The following is a 26,280-nucleotide window of genomic DNA, read 5'->3' on the forward strand; positions in this document are numbered from 1 at the left end:
GGTCCTGTGTACCCTATACCTAATACCACATGGGCGCTAATCTTCATATATTGAGCACGAAATAATTTCTAAAACATTTAGATTTTATTCTAAAAAGATATCGTATCATTCTCTAGTATTGATTGCACTTAAAGAAGTTATAGAGAAAAAAGAATAAAATTCATAAAAGTAAAGAGAATATTATAAAGAGAACATTAAAAAAAAATTGAAAGTTCTTCTACAAATATCCTATTATTATTTACTATGTCATTATCGTCATAACCTCAATCTAACAGCTGATATTAATAGAAGTTTAAGGTAAGGGTATTTTAAGGATGTGAACGTGAGACCAAAGGATGAGCTTTTTAACGTTATAATTTATATAATATTATAGATATATATTACAGATAATGGGGTAGACTACATAGCTATTCAAGTTGCCTCTCGTATATAAATTTGCTATTGAAAAATTATTTTATGTTTTAAATTTTTTATAACGATAAAGACAATAATTATCATAAAAAGAAAGATGCAGATTAGTTGGCGGGACGTACATCTTACTCATAAAGGGAAATTCTTACATGCCGTGACTGAATTTTTAGTCACGCATAAGTACAAAAACTTCCATTGAATGGACGGGTCTTGGTTTTCTCCCAAACTTTTTCTAGTTCTCGATCAAAATGTTTGACTTTCATCTGCCTCTTCCTTTTTAATAGGAGTTGTCATTTTCAGAAAATTTTTATTAACCTAATCAGAATCTACTGACAAACTACTTACAGATGTTTTTGTGTTAGAATCTACAAACAAACTATTTACAAATGCTTCTCCGTAATCATACCAACTAGAGTCAACAATTTCATTATCAAAATTATTATATGGGCCAGTCTAATAATTATCCAAGGTTTTTCTAGTGCAGGCTACTATTGCGGTTAGGTTCAAATCGTGTTAGGCTTTTATCGGACTTTAATAGATCAAATGACTCACCTTTGTGAGGGTTAATTTTTCAGCAAAACAGCTGAGCAAGGAGTAGAGAGGGCTTTAGATCAGAACAATAGAAGCGGCAGAATACAGAGAAGAACAAAACAGTTTTTCCTGTGCGACCAGAGCTAGATCAACCCTCGATCAGAACGTCAAACGAACTCCGATCGGGACGAAACTTTGGCAGCGGCTTCACTACACGTGGGGCTGAACTCTAAACAATCAGAATTTCTATTCGAGCTCTGTAAGTGTTATTTCAACTGACTTCCACCCCGTTGTCGGTGACGAATTTTGATATTTGGGTGATCTAAGAGAGTGTGTCTCTTGAGTTTGGTGATTCAAAGATTTGCCCTTGATGAAAAAACATTGTGTAATCTTCTTTGATAATGGAGAGTCGATCTCATGGTTTTTTCCCACATTGGGGTTTTCCTTAGTAGGGCTCGAACCTACAATATAACCGTTATGAGCGATACGTTTCAACCAATAAAACTATAAGCCCCTACATATCTCTACATGCAATTGGCTCACTTCGGGAAGAGCGGACGGAAGGAGGAGGCCTTTGTTCTATCTGCTTCTTCCTCTTTCCCGGGAATGAACAATTGGAAAAAAAAATGATTTTATTTATATTTTTTTCTTATCTATTATTAATCATAATAATATAATTAAACAAGCGGTACGTAAAAATTCTCGGTGTTTTTCTTTTTATTTATTGCTTGTTGGTTAATTTGATTGGTTCTTATCTTGATTACATTAGTAGGGGAAGAAAGATTAATCGCTGCGTTATTATTTGGCCAAGCATTCCCTTCCCAACAGCTGCTATCATGCGATCTTTATGGCTACAATCAATGTCATTTTCATAAAAGTAATATATAAAACCCTAGACACTTCATGATTCTCTAAACACGACGCTGCTGCTCTCATGTATGCAGCATGCCCATTATACATGTTAGATGTACCTTCATAATTCGTTTGCATAATGAAGTCACTGTCATCATAAAAACTACACACAGCACCAAACTTATAATATGTACAATCTAATGGATGGCTTGACTCAGTGATATGAAGGTATGTATGGTTTCATGGAACACTCAAAGAAACTTCATGAAATTATTCTCTTTTTGTTTTTTCCAAACCTTGATTTGTTCTTCACAAATCTTTATCCACGTTGCAATTTTTGTCAAGAGGAACCAACGGGGTCCTTGCTTGAGTATTCCTGTTATGAGACAATCGTAAAAACAAATCCCTAGATTTTCAAGAAAAAGAGAAATTACACTAAACAAGATCCTAAGATATCCTATAATATCTCTAATTGCACTAATAGCTTATACTAAGTCTAATTCAGGGTTCATGAATTGATATGTTAACCCATATGTTTGTACAGATGACTATAAGACTTTTTCAAAAAGTTTTGGGGTCATTTTTTGAAACTTCATGGGCTGGCGGAACTGCCACGCTGGCATAACGTTCTACTTTTCATGATAATATAATCTGGGTCAGCGCTCTACACTAATGCATATAAAAAAACTACTCGCATCTAAAAATTTACGTTGTGAGAGCCCTACCCTTTAGTATACCGACCCATTTCGAATTGGATTAGACGGGATAGGCTTCTGAATACTTCTGTATACATCGGAAAAAAAAAACTCCTCGGGATTAGTGCTTGCACGTTAAGTTGAGCATAAAGAGATTCCATCTACATTCGGGACAATATACGGTGGAATCTCCCCAGGAACATGTGCAGAGGAGAAGATTGTTGATAAAAGCCAAGAGACTGTAAACAATGTAGATTTTGAAGCAACCGTAAAACAGAAAGGATAACGTGATCTGAAAAAACATCTTCCGAATGTCTTATATCCGATACTCAGTCAATGTTTAAGATGTGTTTCTCAGAGTTTATAAGAGGTACAATCAGCTTCCTCTTCCAAACAATCGAAATAAATTATTCCCCGAAGCATGTATGGATTTATCGATGATTCAGCTTTATCTGGTAACATAATTTCTGGCCCGACTGACCCTCATTCCCTTATGATACTCACACCTTACTCTTCCCCGAGCTGGTTGCCTTGTACAGAAAGTGCCATCATCATAATTTACCCCGCATACAGTCATAGTGTTGCTTCTTACATTGCATGTCTGCGACTTGAAAATTCTCAGAAATGTTATGACCCTTATTCTGCACATAATATTTTTCTTGATTCCTGCTTGACACGGAAATTGAGCGTCACAATTCTCCTCCCTTTGTGCTCACTGCATCTTTTCCTCCCTTGTACCGGTGGCCTTTTACAAGAAGACCCATCTCCCATGATAAATCCACAAATAACAGGAGCTAAGCTCTCACCGGCAGAGAGATTGACCGAACCGAACTTAACCTTCTCCACGTGAAATGTTAAATTTTTCAGACCAGGATCCGTTATACCATGTTGATCAGGAACTTCGGACCATGGCCGCGCATTTACCTTCATCCCTTTGTGCTCAGCACACCTCTTTCTCCCTTTAACCGGCGGCCTTTTGCATATGTTCCCATTGCCCAAATATACCCTGCAGAACCGAGTTTCGTCCTCATTAAAGCAGGATCTATCTAGAACTACTCTCGGGTTTGATCTGTTAAACTTGAAAATCCCATTAAAGAAGTTGTTTTCCTCTTCAGCATGAGCCGCGGTTTTGGTGTCAAAAGGTAATCTGCCATGGATCCTAATGCCCACTTTCTTCTGAAGGAAAGGAAAAAGCTTCTTTAAGGTACTGGAGACACGGTATGCTGCAGAAGAAGCCTCTTCAATTTTCCGAAGAATATCATGGGGTCGGCGTGCACCATTACTGCCTTTATTCCAGGCATAGTCAAATGTATTTAGTAGCAGAGCTTCCATTCTTAGAGCTTCCCCTTTGTTATTCATCTGTTCAGCATCCAGAACCAGAAAGAAAAGTAATAAGTCATTCTGCTGAATAGGAAGAGTATGACATTATCTTGTGAGAAAGTAGCTCACCGGAGCCCATCTAAACACAATAGAGTAGTCTCTCGACAATATTTCTCTGAACAATCCCAGTTGCTTGTTAGAACAGGTGCCCTGAGAATCATCATTCACACGAGCAGTTGAGAAGCAGTTGCCCAAATGGGCACCTGACCTGCCGTATTGCTGGAGCCTAGTCCTAACGCAGTCAGCTTGACCGATGTAAACCACAATTATGTAGCTCGGGTCGAGCTTTCTGGTCTCTCGCGCTGATTTGGTGTGAGTCACAGCTGTGCCAAGCTCGTAAAGGCCCGGACTTGAACTTGGAGGAAGATTGTGAACTCTATATCTCGCTGATCCTTCTTTTCCCAGTGAATAGTCTTCCCAATCCGAAGGTCCGATAAGAACCTAAAAGAAAGATGCACACAAACATATATATATATATATATATATATATATATCACCTTCGAGGTCAATTCATATATCTAACTTTTCACATATGTTTCCGGCACAAGAACGGGAGCAGCAATCACTTAAATACTTCTCCAAGAGGCTAGAGCTCTCCCGTGAGTGCAACAAATTGGAGCAGAAAAATAGCAATTCAGGTCAAAATCAATGTCCAAATTGTCTGAGCAGAACTTGCCTATGGGAAGTCGAAAGCATTATGCAGAGAAATAAATCAATACGATCCTCACACAACACACGTTTAACATGGCTCTCACAAGACAAAATACCAGATGTCGGCACTCGAAGCTCGATTTCTTTATAATAGAAAATTTCAAATTTCAAAGTTCATATTCGAAGTACCGGCAAGTTCCTCATAGCTGCTAGATCAGCAAATTGGCATCTCATAGTCATAGAGTGGAGCAACTGCTTAACAGAGCAGAAAGGGGCAAAAATGATCTAATCCTCAGAAACCTCCCTGTAGCTAAGATCAGCTCATATCGGCCTAAACCGAGGTCTTACCGAGAGGAATCAGCTAAACTGATCTATAAACAATACGAAAATCAGCTCAACTTTTGACATCTTCAAGCTCGACTTTTAGAAATGTCACCTCAGCTCAGACCAGCAGCTCGTATCGAGCTCAGATCGTCAAAGTCCAGATTGCTCAGGGAGAAAGGAACTGATACTATTACAGATCGACGATGATCGGAACGAGTCGAAACCAATCTCTGATATAAACTACAAGTCCAGGAGGTTACCGAAGCTCAAGAATGAGCGGACGAGCTGATAACAAAGAGAGAGAGAGAGAGAGAGAGAGAGAGAGAGAGAGAGAGAGAGAGAGAAAGGGGGGCGAACAGACCTTCCAATCGGAGAAGGCAGAGTCGTGCTTGGTGCGGCCGCAGTTCTCCCGCTTCGGCCTGGCGCCGGTGACCGCAACGGTCGAATTGTCTCTTCGGGCTGCCATTTTCGATTTTGCAATGAACCCAACCGCGCCTTTGCCTGTGTATTAACTGACTAGGGAAGGCATAGCTAATTAATTTTATACATTTCATACTAAAGTTTATGAGATATATATGAAATAAAATTTCGAAATTTTTCTTTTCAATAATTTACTTGACATAAGTAAATAAAGTGCAGAATGCATTAAATTAACTTAAATGTTACAAAGACGGAATATTATATTAAATATATTACTTCTAATTATAATAGATATTTATATGGAGTATCATTTAATTCAATATAGGATTACATATTTTTTTATTAATATCAATTACATGAATGAAATTATCAGTTTATAGTTTTTTAAGTATCTGAGTATATATGGTATTATACTTTACATTTTTACGATGACTTGTTTAAATCACATGTTATACGTTGTTAATTATTTTACTAATATTTGATTCTTCTAAGTAAATATTATGTCAAATTAAGCATGAAATTGAACTTGCAAAAATAAAATCTGAACAATTTCAAGTTGTTTTTCAATTCCAGAGACTTCAGTATATTGATCAAACCTAATTGGATCAGCTTGCATTCTACATGTGACTTCTCAATGTATGGATTGAATATGAAATATTGAAAATAAACCACCTATGCAGATGAAATTATACCATAGAAACATTACATAAAGGCATATTTTGAAAATTAAAATTACATAGTTTATCTTTTCTAGCTTTTTGTAATCAAAATTCATCTAAGCACATATGTGTTGTTTTTGAAAAAACATAAGAATAATGTAAATATTTTTATTTTAGCTAAGAAAAGGATAAGAGATAAGTTAACGCATAACTTTCTAAAAACCGGTTTAGAAAATATTAGGGGATCAGATTGATATTATAAATTAGTATAATAAAATCCTAGTTTACAGGAATTTGAATCATAAATGATATTGAGTATTAGAATAACATGTCTATGAGTTAAATGTTAATGGTGAAAACCAATGGGATTGGTTTAGGTGGTTCAATGTATATTCTCATTAAGTAAGATTTCGATTTTGAGTCCTATAATGGAGAAAATCCACAATTAAGAGAGTTTTACATCTTAATAAACTGATTGAACTCGAATCTAGATTAATCAGAACCATTAGACTTTTAAATATCAAGTGGTACACACAAAAAAAAATTTCGTGGGTATGGCAATACTTATGAAACTAACAAAAATTAATTTATAAAAATAAATATACTATCAGCTTGATTTAATCAGTGAAAATATATTAAAAAAGACTAGGTTATAATAAACTCTCACTTCTTTCCGATTACAAAAAAGACTCATGGAAGAATCGTATCTGGAATTTCTTAATTACATGCTAAGAGCCTGCGCCACTGCACTATATCTCTTTCTCTGTAAGTCCATAATTTAATTACAAATCCTATTTTGACAATTAGAAAAGGAACTTCTCATTTCTTAATTTAATCAAATAATGCAGTTTACCTTAAAAAACCACGATCATAATTTATACAAATAATGCAAATGACAAACTTATACATTCAATCAATATTATGAAATGGGAACATTTTATGAATTACTAAAAGAAACTTGCATAATCTCCGTCTTTCATGTTTTACTAATGCAATATTTCTTTTATGTTAGAATATTTGTGCATTAATAAGTTGAAACATATCACTTATATATGCAGCTTTAATTAGATCTAAAATTATAATGGACGTGCAATATGTTTTATTCATATAAAAAATAAATTTTAAAGAGAAGATGGTAATTATCTACTTCTCTTGGGATTGATTTGATAATTCTTTTATCACTCTTATTCTTTTTACATTCTTTTTTTTGTCTCCATTTTATATAATTGTGGCTATATTATTAAACTATTTACATTCTCAAGCGACGTACAACATATGTGGATTAAAAATAGCAGTATAGGGGTAGATTCTGATTTCTTGATGAATCAAATGGATTGGAGAATTCGCCATCCCATTTTCAATTCTATCCCTTTTCTTCTCTTATATCAAGTGTGTTAGGCCCAATGAGCCATAACTAATCCATTAGGGTGATGGAGCATTAAAGGTTATTCTTCCTTCCAACAAATGTGCTCCCTAAGATTCGAACTTGTATTTTTATCTTTACAGGGATTGGAGCTACTTATCACACAACCAACACTTTATTGGTATACCTAAAACATTTTTTAAGGGAAATATGCGTCGAACTACTTGAACCAATCCATATATTTATTATCGTGCTCTTTATCCCTTTTCTCTTCACACATTCCTGCTCCAACTGATTTACCATTTATGTCATGCACAGTTCACGTGGTGGACTTGATCATTTCATTTAAACGTAGTGTCCAACCCAAGTGATGATCCAAGGGTAGACGAGCCCTCATGAAATTTTCATGATATGAATGGTAGAATTTTCTGCTTAATAGAATAAATATGTTTTTTTTTGGGTGAATATAATTATAATGTTACCCTTTATGTGAGAGTTCAATTTGGTGATAATTTACTATATATGTTTTCCCAGAAAACCCTAGTTCAATTCACTAATTCGAAATTGTAAAATATAATCATATATTTTCATAAGTCCGTTTTCTATTATATGTGCCCGTAAGCAACCCCCTTTCAGATGTCAATACAACCGTTCACCAGTCTTCCCTGCCAGAGAGGACCGGTTAGGCTAGTTCTATCCCGGCCTGCGTTAAACTGGAACCCTACTGGATCAAACCTGCGGAGAGATATTGGCATTACAGGATCGTGGTCTCGATTTGAACCAGGCCAAGATGAAGCATTTTCATGTTTCTAGCTGATAGACAATAAATTACAGGAAATTAAAAAAAAAAATCTGACCTAAAGGCCGGGCATCGCAAATTCATCGAAAGGACGGTCAATCTATTATTTCAAGCACGATGGGACTTCTTTGACCATCGCAAATCCTACCGATCGCATGACAAAATTGTACCTATCCATTCCTTTTGAAACACTTATCAGTTTGTCCGCTTAATTGGAGAATTTTAAGGATCTTGCATATATTGGATTCCACCTTGTAGCAGACCCTCACCTAATTTAATTAGAATACAAGAAAAACAAAAGCAAATGAAAGAAAAAGTCTACCGGCCATCAACTGCTATGCCAGTCACGTACCTGTATCGCCAACTCTGATAATTCTCAGGATTGTCGATGCGCACAAAATCATTAACCGACCATCCGATCAATATTTCACGTGCGATTCGATAAATATACTAAGGTTCATGGTGCATTCTATAACGTGACGGTTTTTTTTTTCCAGAGTCACCATTTACAGACAATTAATTAAAACATGTTCGAGCAATCTAACCGATGTATTTACATGGCTTGAAGAATCGGACGGCTCGCGATGCATTTTTTAGGGTTTTTGCAAAGTAAAACTTGACCTACAAGATTCTGTCGAGACAAGTGAGGAATTCTCCTTTTGTATGTTTCAGCTTTCCAGCTGCCAAACTATATTGAAATTTAAATAGCTCCGCTGAATAAAGCTGGTACTTTTATATATATCAAGCTGGTAGGTTTTGTCATCAGACCGACCCCGTTGAATAAATATCACATTCAGCTGAAAATGACAAAAGGAGGAAGGACACATTTTTAAAGCTGAAACAATCATTCGTTGCCTTCCCCTCCAATGACATACTATACAATAATTTTTCTTCTCTTGAATATATCTCAGGTTAGGTCTTGAAATGTATATTGTCATGGGCACTGTCAATATATATTCAAAACAACTTTTCAAGAGCCATTAATTCTTCCTGAAGGGCAATCTCGTCTGCTTCCCTTCTAAACATACTTTGCAGTTCTTCAACTCTTTGTGTAGTGAAGGCAATCCCTCGACCATGCCATGTCGCTGCATGAACATCACTCCCTTACTGTTGAAATGTCCAAGCCTCCTATGCCAGATCTCCTCCTTTTCTTCTTGACTAGACATAGCAACTTGTCTCTTATTTTAAGGGTTGAATGAGAAACACTTCTCCCTCATGGGAATTTGAAACAGAACATGTTCCTTAGCATCACCAATGACACATTGACCCTTCTCAAACAATACTTTGTAATCTTTTTCAACCAACTGCCCAACACTTAGCAACTTTTGGTCTATTTCTGGCACTAATAGCACACCAGAAATCAACTTGGTGCATGCTGGACCCTCGAGCATCACATCTCCTTTTCCTTCAACTGCTATGAACTCACCATTTCCTATCATTACTCTGGACTTTACAGATTTGTCCAGTGTTCTAAACAAGGTCTCGTTACTAATCATGTGGTTAGTGCATTCACTATCAACTAACCATCCATCCTTTACTGCATTTGAAGTAAAACAAGTAACTACAAAGAGTTGCTCTATCTCAATATTTGTTGCATTGTGACATTCTCCTGTTGCTGAGTGTACTTATCCTTGCAGATGGCCTCCATGTGACCAGTCTTGTGACACTTCCTGCACCTTACATCCGACCTTCTCCAACACTTGAAGTGAGCATGACCCTTTTTTCCACAATGCTTGCAAGGTCCTGAACTCCACTTCCTTTCATGATTCCATGTGCTGGTATTTCTTACTTACCAGCATCATTTCCATACTTCTTCTATTGTTGCCACTTTTTCCCTTCTCATTTGCATTCCTTTTGAATTTCGCTTGCAGGGCACCTTCTACTGGCTCCTCCTTTCTCAGTATCCTTCTCTGTTCTTGAGCCTGCGAAGCACCGAGAACCTCAAAAAGCTTGAGGTCTGAAAGTTCCCGAGTATTTTCAAGGGAGGCAATTGTTGCCTCAAACTTCTCAAGTTCTAACACTAAGATCTTCTGGACTAACCTTTCATCACTTATGTTGGATTCCATAATTCTTACTTTGTTAGCAATCCGCACCAGTTTATCCACATAATCCATCACTTCTTGTCCTTCCTGCATCCGTTGCTGCTCAAACTCCCTCAATAGATTCAATACTTTTATGCCTCTTATCCTCTCGTCTCCTTCATATTCCTCTTTCAAATAATCCCATATGGCTTTTGCATAATCAAGCCTCATTATCCTTGTAAAAATAGCGGGGGAAACAACAAAATAAAGACATGACTTAGCTTTGGTCTTTCTGGTAACTCTTCCTTGTGAAATTTGATTTGGTTGAGGGTTGGATTTGTAGGCAAGGGAGCAATTTTGTAATCTTCAAGCCCTGCATCCCAGAGGTCTGCACCATCCATTAAAGCCTTCATCTTCATTTCTCATGTCTGGTAATTCTCTCCATCAAAGATTGGTGGAGTAATGCTCAAGAAACTTGGCATTGACATTGTTGCATCCATTATCACAGCCCTTAAGATCCTTTTTGACGCTCTGATACCACTGTTAACTCTCAATCTCTCGTGTATAAATTTCTTAAACACTCAAATGCACACAAAAATCTATGGTCTCTTGTGCATACAAGAATTCTACACTGTTGTATTAGTGCAGTAACTCTAATTCAACATGCAGAAGAACAAGGAAAGAAAAAAGGAAGAGATGATGAACACTTCTTCATTCATCAAAAGGCATCAACTCACTGTCTGATACAACACACATACATATGAAGACATACTAACTGCTGGTAACTGCCCCTACGGCTAGTTACTTTCAAACTTAAATACAACATACAAAACAAATAAGACATACACTTAACTGTCTTAAAGAGAAAACAACTAACTGCTTACATATTCAATAGAAAGTGACAGTAAACAGACAGACATAGCATGGATCACTCACTGATCCACACCTCCAACATAATCAGCTTCCTCTTCCAGACAATCGAAATAAAGTATTCCCTGAAGCATGTATGAATTTATCGATGATTCAGCTTTATCTGGTAACATAATTTTTGGCCCGACTGACCCTCGTTCCCTTATGATACTCACACCTTACTCTTCCCCGAGCTGGTTGCCTTGTACAGAAAGTGCCATCATCATAATTTACCCCGCATACAGTCATGGTGTTGCTTCTTACATTGCATGTCTCCGATGAATATAGTAATCCCAATTTCCCGACTTGAAAATTCTCAGAAATGTTATGACCCTTATTCTGCACATAGTTTATTTCTTGATTCCTGCTTGACACGGAATTGAGTGTCACAATTCTCCTCCCTTTGTGCTCACTGCATCTTTGCCTCCCTTGTACTGGTGGCCTTTTACAAGAAGACCCATCTCCCATGATAAATCCACAAGAAGTGAAGCTCTCACCGGCAGAGAGACTGACCGAACCGAACTTAACCTTCTCCACGTGAAACGTTAGATTTTTCAGACCAGGATCCGTTATACCATGTTGATCAGGAACTTCGGACCATGGCCGCGCATTTACCTTCATCCCTTTGTGCTCAGCACACCTCTTTCTCCCTTTAACTGGCGGCCTTTTGCATATGTTCCTATTGCCCAAATATACCCCGCAGAACCCAGTTTCGTCCTCATTAAAGCAGGATCTATCTAGAACTACTCTCGGGTTTGATCTGTTAAACTTGAAAATCCCATTAAAGAAGTTGTTTTCCTCTTCAGCATGAGCTACGGTTTTGGTGTCAAGAGGTAATCTGCCATGGATCCTAATGCCCCCTTTCTCCTGAAGGAAAGGCAGAAGCTTCTTTGAGGTACGGGAGACACGGTATGCGGTAGAAGAAGCCTCTTCGAGTTTCTGAAGAATATCATGGGGTCGGCGTGCACCATTACTACCTTTATTCCAGGCATAGTCAAATGTTTTTAGTAGCTCAGCTTCCATTCCTAGAGCATCCCCTTTGTTATTCATCTGTTCGGCATCCAGAACCAGAAAGAAAAGTAATAAGTCATTCTGCTGAATAGGAAGAGTATGACATTATCTCGTGAGAAAATAGCTCACCGGAGCCCATCTAAACACAATAGAGTAGTCTCTCGACAATATTTCTCTAAACAATCCCAGTTCCTTGTGAGAAACGGTGCTCTGAGAATCATCATTTGCACGAGCAGTTGAGGAGCAGTTGCCCAAATGGGCACCTGACCTGCCATATTGCTGGAGCCTAGTCCTAACACCATCAGCTTGACCGGTGTAAACAATGATTATGTTGCTCGGGTTGAGCTTTCTGGTCTCTCGCGCTGATTTGGTGCGAGTCACAGCTATGCCAAGCTCGTAAACTCCCGGACTTGAACTTGGAGGAAGATTGTGAACTCTATATCTCGCTGATCCTTCTTTCCCCAGGGAATAGTCTTCCCAATCAGAAGGTCCGATAAGAGCCTACAAGAAAGATGCACACACACACATATATATATCACCTTCGAGTTCAATTCATACATCTAACTTTTCATATATGTTTCCGGCACAAGAACGGGAGCAGAAATCACTTAAATACTTCTCTGAGAGGCTAGAGCTCTCCCGTGAGTGCAACAAATTAGAGCAGAAAAATAGCAATTCAGGTCAAAATCAATGTCCAAATTGTCTGAGTAGAACTTGCATATGGGAAGTCGAAAGCATTATGCAGAGAAATAAATCAATACGATCCTCACACAACACACGTTGAACATGGCTCTCAAAAAACAAAATACCAGATGTCGGCACTCGAAGCTCGATTTCTTTATGATAGAAAATTTCAAATTTCAAAGTTCATATTCGAAGTACCGGCAAGTTCCTCATAGCTGCTAGATCAGCAAATTGGCATCTCATAGTCATAGAGTTGAGCAACTGCTTAACAGAGCAGAAAGGGGCAAAAATGATCTAATCCTCAGAAACCTCCCCGTAGCTAAGATCAGCTCATATCGGCCGAAATCGAGGTCTTACCGAGAGGAATCAGCTAAAGTGATCTATAAACAATACGAAAATCAGCTCAACTTTTGACATCTTCAAGCTCGACTTTTAGAAATGTCACCTCAGCTCAGACCAGCAGCTCGTATCGAGCTCAGATCGTCAAAGTCCAGATTGCTCAGGGAGAAAGGAACTGATACTACTACAGATCGACGATGATCGGAACGAATCGAAACCAATGTCTGATATACAACTACAAGTCCAGGAGGTTACTGAAGCTCAAGAATGAGCAGACGAGCTGAGAACAGAGAGAGAGAGAGAGAGAGGGCGGCGAACGTACCTTCCAATCGGAGAAGGCGGAGTCGTGCTTGGTGCGGCCGCAGTCCTCCCGCTTCGGCCTGGCGCCGGTGACCGCAACGGTCGTATTGTCTCTTCGGGCTGCCATTTTCGATTATGCTATGAACAACCCAACCGCGCCTTCATACTTAACTGACTAGGGAAGGCACAGCTAATTAATTTTATAAATTTCATACTAGAGTTTATGAGATATATTTGAAATAAAATTTCATAAATTTTTTTCAATAATTTACTTGACATAAGTAAATAAATTACGTAGACGTTGGGTAAAATGGTTGAGTTAAAACTGACAGTATATGGGACTTATACTAAATTTTCTGTATTATTGGAGTCAGGTGGAAATTGTCATCTTCTTCTTAAAATAAAAGAAGGAAATAATTGTTAGCTCCTTTCTTCTTCTTCTTCTTCTTCTGTTTTTTTTTTTTTTTGCGTTTCTGGATCAAGGATTGAAACTATAGTGTCATTATTTTCTGAAATCGAAATATCTGCAAAATTCATGTCACAATTTGTGTCAATTAAACAAATTATTGGAATTCCCAAAGTCATACATTGTCAAAGAGCTGCTAATTGGTTTTCTTTTCTCTTTTCTTTTCTTAATTCCACCTGAAAAGAGCTGGGAATAATTCCTTTAGAGGGATAAATAAGAAATAAATTTTTACTTGATATAGACAACTAGCTATTTCCATATAAACTCTCAGTTTACTCATCAAAAAACATAAAAACAAAAATCTTTTTCCATATAAACTAAGCACAAATATGTGCTTAGCAATGTAATATATTTTTCTGGGTCAAATGGTTCCAAAGTCCAGAATGCATTAAATTAACTTAAATGTTACAAAGACGGTATTATATTAAATATATTACTTGTAATTATAATCGATATTTATATGGAGTGTCATTTAATTCAATTTAGGATTACAAATTTTTTTTATAAATATCATTTCATGAATAAAATTATCAGTTTATAATTTTTTAAATATCTGAGTATATATGGTATTATACTTTACATTTTTACGATGATTTGTTTAAATCACATGTTATGGGCGGGTGTAACATAAATATTCCGCACATTACTTGTATATATGTGGTCATTATAAGTTGTTAATTATTTTACTAATATTTGACTCGTCTAAGCAAATATTATGTCAAATTAAGCATGAAATTGAACTCGCAAAAATAAAATCTGAACATTTTCAAGTTATTTTTAAATTCTAGATACTTCAGTATATTGATCAAACCTAATTGGATCAGCCTGCATTCTACATATAACTTCTCGATTTATGGATTGAATATGAAATACTGAAGATAAACCACCTATGCAGATGAAATTTTACCATAGAAACATTACAGAAAGGCATATTTTGAAAATTAAAATTACATAGTTTATCTTTTGTAGGTTTTTGTAATCAAAATTCATCTAAGCATATATGTGCAGTTTTTGAAAAAACATAAGAATGATGTAAATATTTTTATTTTAGCTAAGAAAAGGATAAGAGATAAGTTAAAGCATAATTTTCTAAAAACCGGTTCAGAAAATATTAGGGGATAAGATTGATATTATAAATTAGTATAATAAAACCCTAGTTTACAGGATTTGAATCATAAATGATATTAAGTATTAGAATAACATGTCTATCAGTTAAATGTTAAAGGTTAAAACCAATGGGATTGATTTAGGTGGTTCAATGTATTCCCGTTAAGTAAGGTTTTGATTGTGAGTCTTATAATGGAGAAAATCCACAACTGAAAGAGATTTACATTTTAGTGAGCTGACCGAACTCAAATCTGGATTAATTAGAACAATTAGGCTTCCGAATATCAAGTGGTACACCAAAAAGAAAAAAGAAAAAATGTTCATGGGTACGACAATACTTATGAAACTAATAGAAAATAATTTATAAAAATAAATATACTATTAGCTTGATTTAATTTGTGAAAATATATTAAAAAAGACTAGATTATAATAAATTCATACTTTTTTTTATTACAAAAGAGACTCATGAAAGAATCGTATTTGGAACCTCTAATTACATGCCGAGAGCCTGTGCCTCTCTTTTATATCCCTTTCTCCATAAGTCCATAATTAATTACAAATCCTATTTTGAAAATTAGAAAAGGAACTTCTTATTTCTTAACTTAATCAAATAATGCAGTTTACCTTAAAAAACCACGACCATAATTTATACAAATAATGTAAATGACTTAAATTTATACATTCAATCAATATTATGAAATGGGAACATTTTCTTATTTATGAATTACTTAAAGAAACTTGCATAATCTCCGTCTTTCATATTTTACTAATACAATATTTCTTTTATATTAGAATATTTGTGCATTAATAAGTTGAAAACATATCACTTATATATGCAGCTTGAATTAGATCTAAAATTATAATGGACGTGCAATATGTTTAATTCATATAGAAAATAAATTTTAAAGAGAAGATGGTAATTATCTACTTCTCTTGGGATTGATTTGATTATTCTTTTATCACTCTTATTCTTTTTACATTCTTTTTATGTCTCCATTTTATATAATTGTGGCTATATTATTAAACTATTTACATTCTCAAGCGACGTACAACATACGTGGATTAAAAATAGTAGCATAGGAGTAGATTCTGATTTCTTGATGAATCAAATGGATTCTAGAATTCGCCATCCCATTTTCAATTCTATCCCTTTTCTTCTCTTATATCAGGTGTTTTAAGCCCGATGGGTCTAGACTAATCTAATCGGGTGGTGAAGCATTAAAGATTACCCTCCCTCCAAACAAATGTGCTCCTAGGACTTGAACTTTTGTTCTCCTCCTTATAGGGATTGAAACTGATTGCCACACAATCAACACTTTATAGGTATACCTAAAACTTTTTTAAGGAAAATATGTGTCAAACTACTTGAACCAATCCATATATTTATTATCGTGCTCTTTATCCCTTTTCTCTTCACACATTCCTGCTCAAACTGATTTTACCATTTATGTCATCCACAGATCATGAGGTGGACTTCATCATTTCATTTAAACGTAGTGTCCAACCCAAGTGTTGATCCAAGAGTAGACAAGCCCTCATGAACTGTTCATGATATGAATGGTAGAATTTTCTGCTTAACAGAATAAATTTTTTTTTTCTGGGTGAATATAATTATAATGTTTCCCTTTATTGTAAGAGTTCAGTTTGGTGATAATTCACTATATATGTTTTCCAGAAAAACCCTGGTTCAATTCACTTATTTGAAATCGAAAAATATAATTATATGTTTTCACAAGTCCGTTTTCTAGTATATGTGCCCGTGAGCAATCCCCTTTCAGATGTCAGTACAACCATTCACCAGTCTTCCCAGCAAGAGAGGACCGGTTAGGCTAGTCCGATCCCGGCCTGTGGTTAACTGGAGCCTTACTGGATCAAACCTGTGGAGAGATATTGGCATTACAGGATCATGGTCTTGATTTGAACCAGGCAAAGACGAAGCATTTTCATTTTTTCTAGCAGATAGACAATAAATTACGGGAAATAATAATAAAAAAATCTGACCTAAAGCCCGGGCATCGAAAATTCATCGAAAGGACGATCAATCTATTATTTCAAGCATGATGGGACTTCTTTGACCATCGCAAATCCTACCGATGGCGTGACAAAATTGTACCTATCCATTCCTTTTGAAACACTTACCAGTTTGTTCGCTTAATTAGAGAATTTTAAGGATCTTGCACATATTGGATTCCACCTCGTAGCAGACTCTCACCTAATTTAATTAGAATACAAGCAAAACAAAAGCAAGTGAAAGAGAAAGTCTACCGGCCATCAACACCTATGCCAATCACGTGCCTGTATCGCCAACTCCGATAATTCCTCAGGATTGTCGATGCTCTACCAGCCTGCACAAAATCATGAACCGACCCCCCGATCAATATTTCATGTGCAATTCGATAAATATACTAAGGTTCATGGTGCATTCTATCACGTGACAGTTTTTTTTCCAGAGTCAACATTTACAGACAATTAATTAAAACGGGTTCGAGCAATCTAACCGATGTATTTTACAGGGTTTGAAGAATCGGACGGCTCCCAATGCATTTTTTAGGTCGTTTGCAAAGTAAAACATGACCTACAAGATTCTGTCGAGACAAGTGAGGAATCCTAAGTTATATATATATATATATATATTCATAGAGCTCCTTTTGTATGTTTCAGCTTTCCAGCTGCCAAACTATATTGACATTTAAATACCTCCGTTGAATAAAGCTGGTATTTTTATATATATCAAGCTGGTAGGTTTTGTCATCAGACCAACCCCCGTTGAATAAATACCACATTCAGCTGAAAATGACAAAAGGCGGAGGGACACATTTTGAAAGCTGAAACAATCATTCGTTGCCTTCCCCTCCAATGATATCCTATACGATAATTTTTCTTCTCTTGAATATATCTCTCAAGTTAGGTCTTGAAATGTATATGATCAGGGGTACCGTCAATATATATTCAAAACAACTTTTCAAGAGCCATTTTTCTCGTTGTTTGGAGTCAGGATTCTGGAGCGCCAGAGACAATCGAGCTCTGAGCAGAACTAATTCCAGGCACATGAAGTTTAGGGGATGAAAGTGATCAAAATCATGAACTACAATGTATAGTTGGTTATGGCCGGTTTAACTAACTTCTTGTTTGGAGGTGTAATTTGAAGTTGTTACGGGTTCGTAAAACTCTCGATGGAGCAGATGAGGTTAGTTTCGCAATGCATTTTACATCGTTGGTGCGATGGCTATCGTACCATAGCGTAACTTACACCCACCTCCAAAAAAAAAAAAAAGAATATGTCAAGGAACAATCTGTACGAGAAGTGTAAAGTACTTCTATCATTATCATTGTAGACACTCGTTGAATCAATCCTGACAAACCGTATATACTGTTGATTGCCCATCGGAGTCTTTAGATGCAAATGTTAACATAAATTTATCATCGGAGTTCAATTTGTCACTGGCTAGTAGCCTAGTACTAGCTAATAGTGAAGTAATCAAAGCAGAAGGAGCGGAGAAATTGGAGGGGAATTCAACGAGGAGGTCAAAGATGACAAAAAGATAGTTGAGCATCCCAGTCCAATCAATTTCCAAAAGTCTGCTCTGTGACATGAAGAATTGTTATATTAAAAGCGCGGTTGCTGCGAACTAACGTGAATTGGTTCAAGGGATTCGATATTTATTTTTATTAAATAAGATCTCAAATTTAAGTATTTTAAATGAAAAATTTATGTTAAAAGAGTTTTGCCATTAATGATAGACATGGCCTCACTTGAATTAGTCGAGACTTGTTAGGTTTCCGAATATCAAATGATGCACCCAAAAAAAGCACCACTGCAGTGATGAAATTGAGAAAAGAAGGGAAGAAAATGTACAACTATATTAAATTGCTTACAATTGAATTGAACCGAAAATTTTTAATTTTATTTTTGTTTTTTTTTCTTTTCTTGGTTTAATTGCGCCCTCACGTACCCGACCAAAATGTTTCAAGTACATAAAAATCAGGGTCCATGCTAGCTTGTTTTCAGAATCATGGCGCGACGGTATGGAGGATACCTTTAAGAAAATCTACTCGAGCATTTTACAGCTGATAAGAAGAACTTAAGTTCGGACATAAATTTGCAGCGGAAATCCGACAACAAATATTGCTTACTCAGTATCATGTTAATGTGGACTTGTATTTCTGATGTTCTTAATGGAAAAGCTCAATAAAAGAGATATCGATTGTTCACTTCAATCAATCGATGGCCCTTCTTTTTTTAGTTATAAGGAAAGTCGATAAATCCAATACATGAAAATAAAAAGCTAATTAATGAAAATCGAACCTAAAATATTTTGTTTGTATGATATGTGGTATAAACTATGCACTCATAGTTTACTCAGACCCGACACGGGGCAACTAGCTTTAGGCATCGTGTGACCAGATAGGGGACCTTCATGTGCAACGGCTTTCAAAAGGTTCCATAAATAGACCATCCATTTGAACAACTTTCATTGACATGTTTTATAGCGAGGAACCCACATATTATTAATTGATCGACATAATATAATGAAACTCTGTTTCTCAAAATATACTCTCATTAGGTTATTGTTTTTTTTTTTTTGGATAAATCTCATTAGTTTATTGATGATGTGCGTTGCATGGATTTTATAAAAAAAAATATTGCCATGGGAAGTTAGCAATTAAGACAATAGTTGATATTAGCTTATAGTTTATTTTCATATCTTGAGGTTCGTGATTTGAATAATTTTAACTAAATGACTCAATTACTTCCGTGAGAGATTATTTAATTGACCAATTATAAGTTTAGCTAAAATTTCAAAAATTTATTCAATAAGTTTAAGTTCATATAATTATAAATATTCTTCATTTTCTAAAATTATGAATATTTATTTACTATTGAAATAGCAATAATAGCTGTAATTTTTAAAATTTATTCAATAAGTTTAAATTTATATAATTATAAATACTCTTAGTTTTCTACAATTATGAATATTTGTTTGCTATTAAAATGACAATATTTGATTTAGATTCTTCTTAGTACTGCTTTGAATATTTTCTTCATTTTCATATAAGCTATTATTAATTATAGTAATATGTTTTATTATTTAATTTTATCTATATAATTACAAATATTCATATTTTTCGAATTAAGTGATTTAATTAGTAGTTTCTTCATTTTTCATATTTGCTATTATTAACTGCAACAATATGTATTGTTCTTTAATTTTTGTATAACACATTGATCTACATATTATTAAGACATTTACTATCAAACCCTTTTTTTTATTATGGCATAGTCAAGTTTTGTGATTTGAATTCTTCTTAATACTACTTTGAATTTTTTCTTCATTTTCATATATGTTATTACTAATTATTATAATATGTGTTATTATTTAATTTTTATTTATATAATTATAAATATTTATTATTTTCGTATTAAATGATTTGAATTAGTAGTTTTTTATTTTCGTTAATAATAATAATATGCATTATTATTTAATTGGTTTATAACATATTAATCTATGTATTAGTAAAATATTTACTATTATACCATATTTATTACGGCGTAGTCAAATTTATATATATATATAGATATGGATGTCATAAACAGATTTATTCCCAAAAAAACAGAAAATTCTTACTCCTGCTAGCTAGGTATTGTTGTTCTTTCTTTTTATTAAACTGACGGATTCCTACTTTTTTCCCCCCTACGTGTAACGATCCACTTTACAGAATCGACCAGTCAAGATAATTGTGTTTAAAATTTGAAACCCTAATTAGTACTTGAAACCGAATAATGAACATAGAACCTCATGACGGGCCTGCCCTTTGAGCGGGCCCCACACCAGAAGCAAGGCCCGGCTCCTAGCTACGGTTAAGCAACTCAATTGTTTAGTAGACATTTCATATTCAAAATATGCGTAGAATATTATCTTTCCTTATTTACTTAGAAAAATCTCACATCAAATATCTACGGAATATATCGAATCTTGCATGCTCGAGATCATATCACCTCAAACACGCATGATCAAGAAAGGCCAACAACCACGGATCGAGAAAGGCCAAGACCCGAGGTACAAAACCCGACTCCATCATAATCGATATCCAGCTGAAACGGTTTCTAAAAGAGCTGAATATTCAGGGCGAGTCGGCTCAGGTTTCCGGTTCATTTTGGCTCAACCAATCTATCAATACTGTTGCCTGCTTTTAAATTTTAATTAAAAGATAATAATGAAATCAATTAATAAAGTCATCATCATTTAATAAGTGGGAATGCGATCAATCAATCTCCAATCATTCGAATCATTTCACTTTATTATTTTTCATGTTTCTCTTCAATTTGGGGATCAGTGTGTCTGTGTCGTTACCTGTGACCCCCTCGTTCTCTTGTCTTTCTACTTTGGCACCTTCAGCTCTGCTTGCCGGAGTCAAGCTTTCCTCTTCCCTTCCTCCCGTCCAAAAAGCTAAAACCTTTACATGAAAAACATGTGTGGGGACTCAGCCTAACGCTTCCTCTGCTTCCCTTTCCCCAGAAAGCATTAAAAATGGAGCCTTTCGTGGATCAGAAGGTTGGTGGGGCTGACCCTGAGGCGGGTCTGTGATCCTCTTCTTCATGGCTGATCTTTTCGGGGTGTTCGAGATGAAGGAGAAGGGCAAAGGGTCGACGTCGGCTTATGAAGGGAAGGTTGTGGTGATTGCTGTCAAGGCTTCCAGGGAGATTCCGAGAGCTGCTTTGTCGTGGGCTCTCACCCACGTCGTTCAGCCAGGTGACAGCATCAAGCTGCTCGTGGTCATTCCTCCTCATTCCTCAAGTAAAATGTTTTCCTGCCATTTACTTCATTGTCGTTTACGTCTTAACAATCCATTGAATTTAACTTGATCGATCCCCTAACAAACGTATACTTATATACTAGCTGCAATGGTATGTCGGCTTGGGAGCCTTGGTTTCAGCATCTTTCTGATCATTTTAGCTGTCAAAGTTGTAACTTTCTTTTAATTTGCTATTGATATTCATGTACAGACTATGGGGTTTAATGCTTGCATAGATAATACATGAGAGTCGGAACTGGAGAATTCATGGCTAAAAGGACTAATGAAAAATTCTATGTATTCAAGTAGATCAGGAAAGAAATGTTAAATGGCATTTTACCAATTGATACTAAACCGACATCCTTATCAAAACTAAACTGACCTTCCAAGATCAGTTTTTTTCTTGTCCTGCCATGGAAGCCCGGTTGACTTTTCCTTCGAAAGTTCCCAGCTTTACCTGTGGTCCTGTGCAATGAGAAGTTGTCTGAGTAGTTGACAAAGTTTGAGTAGATGAAATCTATATCTTGCCTACTGCAATTAATTTCATTGTGGGCTTCTTTACTTACTCGTTAACCTCAGAAATATTGCCATAAAAATTGCCTCCAGTTTGTAATTTTGTTCTGATTTTAATGCGTACATGTTCTTATCAGGCAAGAAGATGTGGGGCCTTGCAAGATTCACGAGTGATTGCACTTCAGGATACCATCATTATCAGTCCATGCCAGAAATCAGTTTAGATCAGAAGGATGATATCACAAATTCGTGCTCTGACATCATGTATCAGCTTCACAGTGTTTATGATCCAGATAAGGTAGGTCGACGCTCCTCTCATCTCCTTAGAATTCTGAGGCTCTACCTGCTAACTCATTTTGATTCGATCTGTTCTGCATCGGTTCCCCTCCGGTTGATCAAACACTGCATCAACTGTGTCTTCATTGAAACTCTCCTTTTTCAGGTAAAGGTCAGACTGAAGATTATTTATGGCGGTTCGTCAGGAGTGGTTGCTGCTGAAGCAAAACGACTGAATTCGAGCTGGGTCATTCTGGACAAGTAATAGTTATAATGTAAATTGATATACATGTTTTTGCTAAATTTGGGGCGTCAATTTAAATATCTCACACGGTATCAACTAGTTTCTTTTATTTCCATCACTACTGTCGCAGTTAGATGATTTGAGTTGCTACCGAAGCTTAAGCTCGATGAAGGAATTGTATCCTATTTACATTTTAACAGTTTGTTTCTTTCATTTGTCCGGCAGAGGACTCAAGCACGAGGCAAAGACCTGCATGGACGACCTGCAATGCAATGTCGTGGTCATGAAGCGATCAAAAGCAAAAGTCCTCCGGTTGAATCTGATTGGCTCAGCAAATCTTGATCAAGAAGTGATGACTTGTCCATCTGTGGAAATAGACCTGTTTCCCACGAACTCAGATCTGCTCGAATACGAAAGTACGATCAGAGGACCAGCAGTGACTCCCGCTTGTAGTCCCGAACATGATCATGAGCAGGAGTCCCCGTTAACTGCCACTGATGCCAGAGCATCCTCAATATCAAGTTCTGATCCTGGGAACTCTCCATACTTCATGTCCGAAATCCACGAAAGCTAAAGAAAGAGAATTTGTTTGGTGATGTAATAACAATCATGAGGCCTGAAGAATGCGAATGCGAGTTTGATGTTGAAAGCAGAAAGGTGGGATTGGCTTCAGCAGCCCCTGACTTCCGGTCTTGGATAGAAGGTATCATTGGGTCTTGTGGTGCTGGCAAGCTCTCAAAAGACCTTCTGGAAATTTTAAATTTTCCTAAACCAAAAGACAACTCTCTCCTTTTAGAATGTAACGAGTTGCTAGATGAGTTACCACAGTTCGACAGCGAACACGATCACTTAACTCGAAGAAGCCTCAGGGAAGTAATCCCTTTACTTTCAAGGAATATCCCTCTGAATCCACCTCCACTCTGCTCGGTTTGTCAGCACAAAGCACCCGTTTTTGGGAACCCTCCAAGGTGGTTCAGTTACTCAGAGCTTGAACTTGCAACTGATGGATTTTCCCAGGAAAACTTCTTGGCTGAAGGTGGGTATGGATCAGTGCATCGGGGTGTTTTAGCGGATTCCCAGGTTGTTGCTGTCAAACAACACAAGTTGGCGAGCTCCCAGGGCGACCGAGAGTTCTGCGCAGAAGTTGAGGTCTTGAGCTGTGCCCAGCACCGAAATCTTGTCACTTTGATTGGGTTCTGCATAGAGGACGGAAGAAGACTACTCGTTTATGAGTATATATGCAACGGGTCCTTAGATTCCCATCTTTATGGTAAGAAGGCTACAATCCCCAAAAGTTTGGGGAATGCTTGTTACGGTTCTTGATCAGACTATGGCTGATTATCAAATTTTGAATTTCCTTTATGGTTTATATAATGTCCTTCTAGATATGTAGGGCTTTAAGATCAGCTGGATATTTTCACATCTAATTTGGTCTTTTCTGCAATCAATTATAGTCTTGTGGTGTGTCGGATAGGCAATTAGTATTCTGCAACCTGCATACCATGCGCTCTGATGTGCTGTTCTTCTGTTAATTTTCATCTGCGAACTTAAGAAGTCAAAGAATGTTTCGAGTCTTGACCACAATTAGTGAAAAAAAACTTTTCAGGATGCGATAACCGTGATCCTCTGGATTGGCCTGCCCGACAAAAAATTGCGGTTGGGGCGGCTCGAGGTTTGAGATACCTTCACGAAGAATGCAGAGTGGGTTGCATTGTTCATCGAGATGTTCGACCAAACAATATTCTCCTCACTCATGACTTTGAACCTTTGGTACTCCATTCAATGCTTATATCATTTTATATATCTGTCACAAAGTTTGATGCAAACTTTGTTTCCTTTTTCATTACAAAGTAAAAGGATCTGAATGTTTTTCTTTTCCTTGTTAGGTTGGAGATTTTGGGCTTGCAAGGTGGCAGCCGGACGGAGACACGGGAGTTGAGACGAGAGTGATTGGGACCTTTGGGTACTTGGCCCCTGAATATGCCCAAAGTGGTCAAATTACGGAAAAAGCTGATGTCTATTCCTTCGGGATAGTACTACTGGATCTCGTGACAGGACGAAAGGCCATGGACATAAACCGGCCAAAGGGCCAGCAGTGCCTCTCTGAATGGGTATGAGTCGGAAAAAGATCATAAGTTTGAGAAGCGAACTAGAATATAGAAATCCATATTAGATTGATTTTATTCTTATGTTCAAATACATGTTCGTTTTTCTTAAGAGTCAGTTTGTGATATACAGGCACGGCCTCTGCTAGAGAGACGAGCGATAAGTGAATTGATCGACTCAAAGTTGAATAACTGCTTTGAGGGGGAGGAGGTCTGCAGGATGCTGAAGTGTGCTTCCTTATGTATTCGGCGGGACCCAAACCTAAGACCTCGAATGTCTCAGGTTGGATATATCATCTGAACTCTCATCATGACCATTTAGGTATCTTCCGCATTCATTCTTATGATTGCCTTATTAATTTCTTGTTCACCTTCTGCTTCAGGTGCTTCGAATGTTAGAAGACGACACTGCGTTTTAGTGAATGAGGGAGATGCACAAGTGAATCGGTCATGGTACCAGAATATGTGAATGAAGGGCGAAAGCAGCAACAAAAACAGGATATCATTCCTCAGGCGACGAGCAGAGAAATGCCAAACACGTTTGAATATGGAGGATATAAAGCGATTGAACTTATCTGAAAGGTGGTGGCTCAAGTATGGAGGAGAGGAAGCAAGAGCACTTGCCGGTTGAGTTCGCTTTACTTTTTAGCCGGAACGTAGCATATGATTTTTGTAGGTGGACTAGCAGATTCTTGTAAATGTCCAGTGAAGTAGCCTTAGAGATGCCGTGTCTCCACGAACCAAGGTTGGTATCGATATTTGTTATTGGTTAAATGTGCAGAATAATTAAGAAGCTTTTTATGCGAAGAGTCTGGTGATGGCAATACATCTTCTTGCCTTTCTTCCCCAGTTTTATCAAGCTTGCTACCAACAGACCTTTATTAGATGAATTTGGGGGCAAATTCATATGAGCAGTCTTTATCGGATAAAAAGCTGACCAAACCAATGCGACAGTTCGCTCGTCTCATCATTCAATCGTAAAGTGACTCCGGTGAGGCCAAAGGGACTAGGAAACTTCCTTCCAGCAGGACTTTTCTGTCACTTTCATCGGAAGTTACTTAGTTAAAGTTGTGTTTTCGAGTTTCAGCCGTCTTGTCATCTAGATGCAGGGACATTGGTACTTAAGGACAAAACGAGGATAACTCTCAAATTAAGGGGTCTAAATCTAGCAGAAAGTTTATGGAGGGACTAATTTGGTGGATAGACAAAAGTGCTAAACTGGCGTCCTTTGGTTCATATCAAGAGAGGTGGATCCTAACAGTTGCGAGTCATGATCCACTGTGATATATCGGGGCGGACAGGAGATCCTAAATGACGGAGAGTCGAAGAATTGTTTTGCAATCAATGTTTATGTTTGATCCATGTCGATAACTAATATTCATGTGAACAAACTTGCTCCTAAAACAATCATGTTTACATAAGTAG

At 36.8% G+C, this 26,280-nt stretch overlaps 1 protein-coding gene and 1 pseudogene across 1 annotated transcript; one reads left to right on the plus strand and one right to left on the minus strand.

The window, feature by feature from the left end:
* Positions 1-2,777: 2,777 nt before the first annotated feature.
* Positions 2,778-13,544, minus strand: LOC116195776 (protein EFFECTOR OF TRANSCRIPTION 2). The gene is made up of 4 exons (XM_031525113.1): positions 13,372-13,544; positions 12,156-12,527; positions 11,250-12,065; positions 2,778-3,051 (listed from the first exon to the last, which is right to left on the minus strand). Exons 1-4 carry the CDS (start codon positions 13,474-13,476, stop codon positions 2,938-2,940), a joined length of 1,407 nt encoding a protein of 468 aa, XP_031380973.1. The 5' UTR covers positions 13,477-13,544; the 3' UTR covers positions 2,778-2,937.
* A 7,664-nt stretch (positions 13,545-21,208) lies between these two features.
* LOC116196707 lies at positions 21,209-25,698 on the plus strand (annotated as a pseudogene).
* Positions 25,699-26,280: the final 582 nt, after the last annotated feature.

Source organism: Punica granatum, chromosome 2 (assembly GCF_007655135.1).
Source record: "Punica granatum isolate Tunisia-2019 chromosome 2, ASM765513v2, whole genome shotgun sequence".
In the NCBI taxonomy this organism is placed as follows: Eukaryota; Viridiplantae; Streptophyta; class Magnoliopsida; order Myrtales; family Lythraceae; genus Punica; species Punica granatum.